This window comes from Vigna unguiculata, chromosome 7 (assembly GCF_004118075.2).
Source record: "Vigna unguiculata cultivar IT97K-499-35 chromosome 7, ASM411807v1, whole genome shotgun sequence".
Classification (NCBI taxonomy): domain Eukaryota; kingdom Viridiplantae; phylum Streptophyta; class Magnoliopsida; order Fabales; family Fabaceae; genus Vigna; species Vigna unguiculata.
In genome coordinates, this window is record NC_040285.1 from 2,658,607 (window position 1) to 2,669,951 (window position 11,345).

Consider the following 11,345-nt stretch of genomic DNA (forward strand, 5'->3'; position numbering starts at 1 on the left):
TCCCAGTCGAAGAGACAATTAATTAAAACAACTACTATTATTTCTTAACTTTACAAATTTTACATCATAAACATTAAAGTAATTACACAGAGTTACAAAATTGAAAAAAAAAAGTGCTATTTTTTTAAATATTTTTTGACACTAGATGCATCATTTGATCATTAGAACTTAGAAAAAGTCATTTTTTTATATGTAAAAAAGGAGAAAGATTAAAGAGTAAAATACTAAATGTAAAGTGTGTAAAATACTAAATTATTAAAAATTTGTGTTGCAGAGATTAAAATAACCAGTGAGGTTCTTGTCTTTGGTTTATCAACCAACACATCTCCTCCATACACAGTATATAAAGAAAGGAGTGTTGTTCTTCTTGAACTTTATTCTGTTTGAAAAATGACTTCTTTATTTTCATCACATTTAAACTCAGCACGACACTTAACAATTTTGTTTCTTGTAATGTAGTTCCTCTCAAATCTCAACTTCACAATAATCAAACAAATTCATTTCACTTTCATTCAAAATAATTCCCTTCTTTTCTCTTACCCTTCATGTCCCTCTCAAACACCTTTGTTTCCCGCTTCGTCTTCTTCACACCCATCACTTGAAACGTTCACAGCATAATGCCTTTGCTCTTGTAAACTCATGCAATGACTTTGACAGTGTCCTTGGGGTGCTCAGAACAACCCCAGAGGATGCACCTAATACAGTGATGTGGAACTTGATCATGAGATCCCATGTTGATTTGGGACTGTTCCATTCAGCTTTGTCAGTGTACAAAAAGATGAGGCAAAAGGGTGTTCCCCATGATTGTTTTACATTCCCGTTATTGAACCGAGCCTTGTCTTCCATGAGGGCTGATGTTGTGTATGGGAAAATGATCCACTGTGTGGCAACTCAAATGGGCTTGGATGGGGATTTGTATTTTTGCAATACCATGATTGATGTTTATGTGAAATGTGGGTGCATCGCTTCTGCTCGCCGAATGTTTGATGAAATGTCACTGAGAGATGTGGTTTCTTGGACTTTGATGATTGCTGGTTATGTTTCTGAGAGACTTTTTAGTGTGGCTTTTCATCTGTTTAACAAGATGAGGATGGAATTGGAACCGAACTCGGTCACACTTATTGTGATGTTGCAGGCACCTTGTGCTTCCATGAAATTAAGTGAGGGAACGCAAGTACATGGGTATGCACTGAAGAGTGGGTTGCTAACGGATTGGTCTGTGAAAAATTCCGTTTTGAGAATGTATGGTAGTAAAGGGAGTACCAGAGAAGTGGAACTTTTGTTTGGTGAAGTAAACATGAAGGATGTGGTTTCTTGGAATATTTTGATTTCCTTTTACTCCTCAGAAGGAGATGCCATAAGAGTGGCAGGTTTGCTCAAAGAAATGCAGAGCCTAGAAGTGCACGTGTGGAACATTGAAACTTTAACATTAGTTACATCGGCATTTGCAAAGTCTGGTAGTCTTTCAGAGGGCGAAGGTGTGCACTGCTTAGTCATTAAAACTGGGTTTTCTGATGATGTTTTGCTCACATCTCTGCTTGACTTTTATGCCAAGTGTGGGAAATTGGAAACTTCAGTTCTACTGTTTAGTGAAATCGATTCCAAAAGTAAGATCACTTGGGGTGCTATGATGTCAGGTTTCATTCAGAATGGCTCTTTTATGGAGGCCATAGTTTTATTCCAACAAATGCAAGCTGAATATTTTAATGTTGTTCCTGAAATTTGGAGAAATCTTCTGGATGCATATGCAAACCTGGGAGCTTTAAAATTGGGCAAAGTGGTCCATGGTTACCTTATAAAGAACTTGTTTAATGGACCAATAGAAAATTCAGTACACCTTGAGACCTCTATCTTAAACATGTACTTAAGAGGTGGTAGCATGTCTTCTGCTAAAACATGTTTTGATATGATGTCTGTCAAAGATGTAGTAGTATGGACAACAATGATTGAGGGACTTGGCTCCCATGGTTTTGGCTTTGACGCCTTGAAGTATTTTAATTTAATGATTGAGCAAAGAGTGCAGCCAAACTCAGTCACCTTTTTGAGCTTACTGTCCGCATGTAGCCACTCAGGTCTTGTTAGTGAAGGCTGCAATATTTACCATTCTATGAAATGGCAATTTGGAACTGAACCTGCTTTGGATCACCAGACTTGCATTGTGGATCTTTTTGGTCGATGTGGAATGCTTAAAGAGGCCTTGGCCATAATATTCAAAATGGTAATTCTACCTGATAGCAGGATCTGGAGTGCTCTTCTGGCAGCTTCCAGAGTTCATGGAAATAAAAAATTCGGAGAATATGCAGCTCAAAGACTTTTGGAACTAGAACCTGACAACGCTGGATATTATACTCTGTTGAGTAATGTAAAAGCAAGTGTTGGAAGATGGGAGGAGGTTGAAAAACTGAGGAGAGACATGAGTGAAAGGGATCTCAAGAAGAAACCAGGGTGGAGCTGCATTGAGGTTACTGGGTTCATCCACGGATTTGTGTCTGGTGATAAATCACACCCTGAAGCAGAGGAGATTTATGAGGCATTGGGTACATTGAGTACAACGACACAGGATTTAGGGTGGCATGCTTAAAACAGTTGAAAAGGGAACTTCTTGGCTCATACAAGCTACATTCAAATCATTCTCAGACGAAGCAAACTAAGCCAAATCCTAGTTCTTCAGTGGAGAAAATTTTATTTGACTCGTCTGGCAGAACACTTAGGAAAGGGACAAGGAAGCATCAAATGAAAGGAAGGGAAATGCATATGCAACAAACTAACTGTGGCATTGTATAAAAAGTTTACCCTTCATTCATAAGAAATATATTGTATTTATAGATAAGTTCTCACCTGTTAGCATTACTTTTATCCATGCATTTAGAATTTAGGATTTTCAGAAAGAGTGATTTCTTGTAAGTTCTTCCCGTAAGAGTCTCAAAGATGATAACACTATGTTATTTCATATTCTTATTTGCATCTTGTAATTAAGACTTCCTCAATTCAATACAGGATTTTATTTGTGAAGCTTTATTTTGGCATTCATTTTGCTCATTGTGTTGTTTCCTGAAGACATGTATAGTGCAGCTATTGTGATTATGAAATATATATGTTAAACTTAGTTGATTTTCTAAATTTAAAAATTATTTTTAAGTTATAATTCAAATAAGAAAGAAATTATGTGACGTTTTTTTCTTTTGTTTGTTTAAGCCTAAAAAGAAATGAGTCAAGGGAGAATGAGGAGAGAGATCACAGAATGGAAAGGGAGGGGGAGAGGATAACGAAGACAGATAAGAGAACTTGGCCCTTGTTTAGAAGTATACTACTATTTTCTTTCCTAAAAATTAAGCCATTTACTTTTTAAAGAGCTTTTTAGAAAATATATTTCATCTCGAAAGAGATGATAAATTCCCAACATTCTGGTTTTGTAATCTGAATGAGAAAAAGATGATTAAGAACAGATACCTCAACAGACTTAAATTTACTGGTTTTGTAACATAGATTAGTTGATGAATACTTTTTATTTATAATGTGATAAGAAAAAACGAGAATCTTAGTTGTGTTTGATTTCATAACATCATTGCTTTTTGTTTCCTGTTAAACCTGGTGGATCTTTTCACTACAGATCAGGATGCTAAGAATTGGTGAAACCCAGAACTGCAAGCACAATTTTGGAGAACAATGAAGGTCTTAAGTAAAAAAATGTAAAAGAGTGACATCATGAAAGGGTCATGTCATGTAAATCAGAGAAATAATGCCTTGAAATTCAGGCCTTCTACCTAAATAATATCTCTCAATTTTTTAGTCTAGCTTGACCTCTAGATGAAAATAGATTGAAATCCCACAAGTGGAAAATGGAAAGCAGTGTTTGTCAAGGACTTTGCTTATTCTCTTGTATGCATTTCTATTATGTAAAATTTGATATATATTATAATAATTCAAAGCTATTTGTTCTTTAACCAAAAACATGATGGAAAAGTTATGAATTTGCATTTAAAATTTATAAAAATTACAGAAATATTATAACTTTCTTTTAACTTTAAGTACTAATATATGTTATGATTAAAGTAAGCTGTAATTTGAGAAATTTTATATTTTAAGTTAAATATATTTTTAGTTTCTAAATTTTACTGTGTTAAATTAATTTTTACCTGTTAAATATGTTTGATAATAACATCATTAACTTAAAAATATATTTTCATTAAATACTATATTTGTTTTTAAAATTTGGAAACTAAAATATATTTATTTTTAAATTTTAAAAAACAAAACATATTTAATATTTAAAATTTGAGACAAAGATAAATTTGAATTTCGTGGTTAACTGCATGAACTAAAGTTATTTTTGTGGAAAGAGCCCCGAATATTTTTAGTGCAAGTGTTTTTTCTTTTCCTAGCAGATTCATGATCACAAGAATTTCTTCCCTTTGTGGATTGATATTGTTTTACTTTGGTTTCCATTGCCATCTTTTGAAAACCTTTTCAACCATTTCATTCACTCCTAGTTGTTTCCGAAGCATGCTTCTCTCGAAACATGTCTTGTCTTCCACACACAAAGCCTTATTCCAAAACTTGCGTCTTTTTTCTTTGCTTTCAAACTCGCACCACGTTCTCAGCACTCATAGCCGTGACACCCAACTACGAGAGGCCCTTCTACAAATGGCCCTTCGTGGCCATGACATGAACTTCCAAGACTACAGCACGGTCTTAAACGAGTGTGTGAGCAAAAGGGCCTTCAGAGAAGGGCAGAGAGTACATGCCCACATGATCAAAACTAACTATCTTCCCTGTGTGTTCCTCTGGACAAGGCTAATCGTATTCTACGTCAAGTGCGACTCTTTGACAAATGCTCGGAACCTGTTTGATGAAATGCCGCAGCGGAACGTGGTGTCGTGGACGGCTATGATCTCGGCTTATTCTCAGAGAGGGTATGCTTCTCAAGCCTTGAGCCTTTTTGTGCAGATGCTAAGATCAGGTATTCTTGGCGTGCATGTACTCTGTACAAGTACATATATGAGAGGGGTGGTTACTTTTTGGTAATTGTGTTATGGAAGGAGCTAAGATAGATTTTGTATATGAGAGGGGTGATTACTTTTTGGTAATTGTTTACGGAAGGAGCTGATATAGATTTTTTAATGCTTCATTATGTTTTGGTTTTATGTAGAAGATGTTGTTAGGCCCAAGTTGGTAACTAAGATTCATAAAACGGAGGACTTTATCGAGTTAAGGAGAAATTAGAAGATGAAGATGTTGTTTTAGTTAGTGAGTTGGGTTGGGACTTTTGCTTGCGGGTCACTTTTGTGTCAATGGTTTTTCTGTGTTGACGGTAGGTATACCTTTTTGCAGGTACAGAACCTAATGAGTTCACTTTTGCTACCGTGCTTACTTCGTGTATAGGTTCTTTGGGTGTTGTCTTAGGGAGGCAAATCCACTCTCTTATCATAAAATTAAATTACGAAGCACATGTTTATGTTGGAAGCTCGCTCCTTGATATGTATGCCAAAGATGGTAAAATTCATGAAGCTCGAGGCATATTTCAATGCTTGCCAGAAAGAGATGTAGTTTCTTGTACTGCCATAATCTCTGGATATGCTCAACTGGGCCTGGATCAAGAAGCGTTGGAACTATTTCGCCAATTGCAAGATGAAGGAATGCAATCAAATTATGTTACTTATACTAGTGTTTTAACTGCACTTTCCGGGCTTGCTGCTCTAGATCACGGCAAGCAAGTGCACAATCATCTTCTTCGGTCTGAAGTTCCCTCGTATGTGGTTCTTCAAAACTCTTTGATTGACATGTACTCAAAATGTGGAAACCTCACTTACGCAAGAAGGATATTTGATAACATGCATGAGAGAACAGTTATCTCTTGGAATGCGATGCTAGTTGGGTATAGCAAACATGGAGAGGGAAGAGAAGTACTCGAACTTTTCAATTTAATGAGAGATGAAAACAGAGTCAAACCTGACAGTGTCACGGTTTTGGCTGTGTTATCTGGTTGCAGTCATGCAGGACTGGAAGATAAGGGAATGGAAATTTTTTATGAAATGACCAGTGGGAAAATTGGTGTTGAGCCAGACACCAAGCACTACGGGTGTGTTGTTGATTTGCTTGGTCGTGCTGGGCGAGTAGAAGAAGCTTTTAAGTTCATCAGGAAGATGCCTTTCGAACCATCAGCTGCTATATGGGGTTGCCTTTTAGGTGCTTGCAGTGTTCACTTAAATGTTGACATTGGTGAAATTGTGGGTCATCGGCTTCTAGAAATTGAGCCTGAAAATGCTGGCAATTATGTTATTCTGTCTAATCTGTATGCTTCAGCAGGAAGATGGGAAGAAGTAAGATCACTAAGGGACCTGATGTTGAAGAAGACTGTAAGAAAAGAGCCTGGAAGAAGCTGGATTGAGCTTGATCAAATACTTCACACGTTCCATGCTAGTGATTGTTCCCATCCAAGAAGAGAAGAAGTATCTGCAAAAGTGCAGGAGTTATCAGTCAGGTTTAAAGAAGCTGGCTATGTTCCTGATTTGAGTTGTGTTTTACATGATGTGGATGAGGAGCAGAAGGAGAAGATACTTCTAAGTCACAGTGAAAAGTTGGCTTTGTGTTTTGGTCTAATTGCTACTCCTGAAAGTGTGCCAATCCGTGTAATAAAAAACCTTCGTATTTGCGTTGATTGCCATAATTTTGCCAAGTATATCTCAAAGATTTATGGAAGAGAAGTATCTTTGAGGGATAAAAACCGGTTTCATCGAATTGTTGGAGGAAAATGTTCCTGTGGGGACTACTGGTGAGAAGATATTGACAGAGAGTAACCAATGAACCTCTAAGGTGCTAAAAAAAGGGCCTTGGACTTCAGCCTTTAATCTGTTTTGATGCTGAAATTGGCTCAACAATTTTTTTGGGGTACTTCTCTCCCCAAAATCAGGGAAATTAAAGTTGCATCTACAAAGGAGGAATTTTGGAAATTCCTCGCTTTTCTTTTCTCCCTGATAACCTTGACCTTGCATACTACTTTCAGCACAATGCTCGCTTCACCGTTATAGCTGATAGCTGTTTCATCTATGCCAGGGCCTTATTCTTTATTTTATTTGCCAATTACTCATTTAAAATCTACTCCAGGTATTCTTATCTATTCTTGATTTTGTTGTTGGTTTCTGTTTTTCAATTTTTAAATCTTATATTTTCTATTTTTGGTTTTTCTCTTGTAGGTTTTTGTTCAAAAGCTGCTGAAATTGCTGTTGTCACGAGTCATTACTTGGTATGATTTTGTGATCTGCATCAGAATCAGATTTTAATCAAAATCGGAATCCCAATAAGATTTATACAGCCGTCTGGGTATTTTGCTTTTATTGATTCTGCTCCTTATTTGCAGCACATTGGTTTCCTTTTCATTACCGACTCTGCTTTTATATTAGAAGTTTGAACTCTATGTTTCAATTTGAATCAGAGAAATAAGTCTTTATTCTTTGTTTCATATGGTCTCAGATTTTCATGCTCTAAACCCTGTCCACTCCAAAGATGAAAGGGATCGGTGCAGTGGAGCCTCAATCGAGTTTGATCTATACCCTTCCACAGAACCAGAATCTCTTGATGATAGATTTAACAGTGTTGAAACACAACAGTAAATGTAAAAGATTTACTATATTTACTATATATCTAAATTATATATAAAATTAAAGAAGAACATATTTAAATATTTACCTTTTGATAAGCTCTTAAAGATTCTTCAATGATGTGAATGTTCTACCAGAGTTAATCCCTAGTCTGTTTTTATAACACACGGAAGCCACAATATATTCTTTTGACAATTTTGTATCAAAACTAAGTTGATAATATATGAATCAAGTAGGTGTCTAGCAATGCTTCTCAACATCCAACCAAATAGCTGAAGTAGTATTATTCTACTTTCAAAAAATCACTAGAAAAATAACAGTACTTTTTTTCCATCATCTACCACTCTGGATTAATTCTAGAGTGTAATATAAATATCACATTTTAATAAATTAATTTATCATGAATAATATTTTTCTTCTTTTATTCAAAGTACTTCGACCAAAGTTTTGTCAATAATATATACCCATCAGTAATCCATAATATATATATATATATATATTCTACAAAATTAGCAAGTTTTGATTTTGGTTCATATGATTTTTTTATTGGTTTTTCATTCCACAAAATTTAAAATAAATCTTATTATCTCTTACAAAATATTTTTCCTTAACGTTCCTTCTTTCAAAATTGCAAATCCCTGTTCCTAATATTTATTTAATGATAGATGAATAATCTTTATTTTATAAATCTTAAGAGAATTTTGAGGTAAATCATGTTTATATTTATATTATAACAACAATACACGATATCTGTTTAACATTTTGTTCCTGCTTCTTCCCGGTCTGTTTGGCCACGTGCGTATTTATAGAGTATTAATTATGTTTGGCCAGGTCATGGGTTGGGCCCTAGTTTGGGCTGTAGGTGGGCCTGGGCCCTACCCCATGCCCTTAGTTCAATTATTGCAAGCTTATTGGATATCAGGGGGCTTTGATTTCGCTAAGTCTTTTGGAGTGGTCTGATCTGATTACTTCCCTAGTTGGCTTATGTCATCCTTGTCCGTGTACTGTCCTGGATTGGCGTATGTCGTCCTTGTCCGTGTGCTGTCCTAGGTTGGTCATTCCTTTTGCGACCTTTGTTATGAGTTTAGGCCGGTTTAGGTCTATGCCGGCCCGAGCCGTGTACCTTAGTTATTTCCTGCATATATGTGGGGATTGTTCATTGTTACTTATATGGTTAAGTTGGTCAGGTACGGTACACATTTTATTGAATATATAAGTATCAATGGATGTCATATAATATACTAAAGATTAAAAATGACCATTTTCAATTTCAAAGAGACCAAAAAAATTAAGGAACCTAAATCAAAATCAAAACTTACTCAAATAAGTTATTATTCAGAGTTTACATATTTTTCAAATATTTGTTATAATTCAAACAAGCGGTTCTATTATCTTATTTTATCCTATCTTCTATATTTAAGAATATTGTTATCTTAAAATTCAACATATAATTTTTATTATTATTTCCATACTATAAATAGATAGAGAGATATAACAACATATGTCTATAAATACTGTGTAAAGGGCTGAAACACTAGGCCCAATTGAACGTAGTTGGGTTCAAAAACCCAAACCCAAACCCAAAAAAGGGAAACAAAAAACTAATACCAGAAAGTTTGTGGTTTCTCTCTTTCTCTCTCTCTCTCAGTGTGTGACCAATTGCCGTTCAGGTCTCACTCACTCTCCCTTCCGAGAGATCAAAACCACGCAAATCAACCCCAACGCGATGCCGCCCGCGACGCCATTCGCAAGCGCCTCCGCCACCATCCGCCGGCGGGTCCTCCAATCTCTCCGAACCCGCGGCGGCGCGGAGTCTGGGCCCAGCCGGTGGACGAGCGCGGGCCACGAGGAGCGGCCCAAGGGGTACCTCTTCAACCGGACGCCCCCGCCCCCAGGCGAGTCCCGCAAGTGGGAAGATTGGGAACTGCCCTGCTACATCACCAGCTTCCTCACCATCGTGATCCTGGGTGTTGGGCTCAACGCCAAGCCCGATTTGACCATCGAAACGTGGGCCCACCAGAAGGCCCTTGAGCGCCTGAAGATCGAGAACGCCTTCGCCTCCAGTAACGACTCCTCCGAATGAATCTGCATCAGTTCCATCCATCTATGCATCCCACACTCGCTTTTGCTAGCTTTTGTTTAAAGCCATAAATAGGGTTTTCGCTGTAATAAGGGTATAACAACTCTCGGAATTTTTCAATTCCCTTGATTACTCTTAATTTTTACTTTTTCTTCTGCGTTTTTTTGGTTTTGCATTGTCATGAGATTGTTGACTCGCTTCCTGTTATTATCGAATGTGGATAAGGCGTTGTTCTTGCGTTACATTGTGGTTTCAATGTTTTTATTTTTCTGTTTAACTATAAAATATTCGTTTAGGTGAATGATGCTTGTTGTTGTTATCTGGATTTCGTTGTGATCCGTGAGGAGCTATTTGAATTGATCCTAGAATTTGTCTCCATTTATGGATTTTTGAGATTGAAATGCATTCGTTTGGCTGTAGATCCGAGTGTTGAAAGTTAACCTTGGATTTGATTTGTTTAATGTTTGTGTGAATTTGAAATTGTTGATGGATTGTGTCCTGATTCAGATGTTGTTTAGAGAGTAGTTGTAGCCTGTGTAAATTGAATTTTAGACTCATTCTAGTGTTGCATAATATAGAGAGAATCAACGGGTTGGGTCTTGTAGAAGGGATTAGTCTCTCCACAATGTGACAAATATGGTTTGAACTCTTTATTTTTTGCTGAAGTGGTTGATCTCTCTCATTATATGAGAAACAAAGTTTGAGTCCCTTCATGGAGAGTTTTTACATTTAGTGTCTGACATTATTGATTTATCATAGTTCAAATAACTATCGAAATATTGGAAGTGCCTAATTATTGCACTTCTTGAATTGGTTCTACAAGAACTTCTAAGGTTGGTAGTGGTTCCAATTAGTAGTAGTTTATGCTTTTATAGTAGTAGTTTATGCTTTTATTATTCTTTATCAGGGTTGAGTTTGTCTCCATTGCCTAGCCGTGTTTTGTTAGTCTCGTGGATTAGCTTCTCCTAAGTAATCAAATTTATAAAATGAGAAAGTTTAGTATATCTATTGTTTATTTGAATTAAAGTTTTTGCAATATTGCCTGTTTATTATCAGTGGATGCATTCTTGGACACATATATTCACTTTAGAGGACTGAGTAAATCTTAATTTTAAATTCCATGTTGAAGTTTCAGTGTGTGTTTTTTACCTTTTTTTCAGAAGTTAATTTTATAGTGTTTCGTATCACTGTCACTGAGCTCATAGCAAACTAAAACTATACTACTGAAGTTGGAATGTTGTCTGCTTTACTCCACACTTGTTTATATGATGATTAATTCTTTAGATGTAGGGAGCAAATTATTCTCCTGCGTATAGACCCATACCTCTTAATCTTTAAAACTTACATGGGCAAGTTTGGTATTGGGATTGTGGCAGGTCCTTTGAATGTGATCAACTTATAGGGTTATTGAGGTAGAATAGTGCATGTATCAAAATCTTTACCAGACTTTTAACTAGGTCCAGTTTTTAACTCAATTAATCATCTCATCCTACTTCTCTGATCTAAACTAGTTCTCACCTATTATCAATATTGCTTTGTTTGTTTATCTGGATCTGATCACTAAGTGTACCATTGCAAAAAGCTTGTTTTTCTTTCCCTTAGGTTACCTATGTTCATATCAATTTTACCATCTGATATTCAATTTTTGTGTGTTTTTTCTTACTGAA

At 36.2% G+C, this 11,345-nt stretch overlaps 3 protein-coding genes across 4 annotated transcripts; all 3 read left to right on the forward strand.

The window, feature by feature from the left end:
* Positions 1-487: 487 nt before the first annotated feature.
* On the forward strand, positions 488-2,715 carry LOC114190064 (putative pentatricopeptide repeat-containing protein At3g01580; the record flags this gene model as incomplete). The annotated part of the gene is made up of 1 exon (XM_028078829.1): positions 488-2,715. A coding segment is annotated over one exon (2,094 nt), but the record flags the coding sequence as incomplete, so codon positions are not given.
* Positions 2,716-4,344: 1,629 nt separating this feature from the next.
* Positions 4,345-7,682, forward strand: LOC114190538 (putative pentatricopeptide repeat-containing protein At3g13770, mitochondrial). Of its 2 annotated transcripts, none has more exons than XM_028079464.1 (4): positions 4,345-4,960; positions 5,332-7,104; positions 7,194-7,320; positions 7,471-7,682. In XM_028079464.1, exons 1-2 carry the CDS (start codon positions 4,390-4,392, stop codon positions 6,774-6,776), a joined length of 2,016 nt encoding a protein of 671 aa, XP_027935265.1. In that variant the 5' UTR covers positions 4,345-4,389; the 3' UTR covers positions 6,777-7,104; positions 7,194-7,320; positions 7,471-7,682. The 2 variants fall into 2 exon arrangements, with proteins under 2 accessions (XP_027935265.1, XP_027935266.1); XM_028079465.1 differs by having other exon boundaries at positions 7,194-7,243.
* A 1,525-nt stretch (positions 7,683-9,207) lies between these two features.
* LOC114190162 lies at positions 9,208-9,920 on the forward strand. Its single transcript, XM_028078952.1, has one exon. The coding sequence runs from the start codon at positions 9,325-9,327 to the stop codon at positions 9,679-9,681; it is 357 nt and encodes a 118-aa protein (XP_027934753.1). The 5' UTR covers positions 9,208-9,324; the 3' UTR covers positions 9,682-9,920.
* Positions 9,921-11,345: the final 1,425 nt, after the last annotated feature.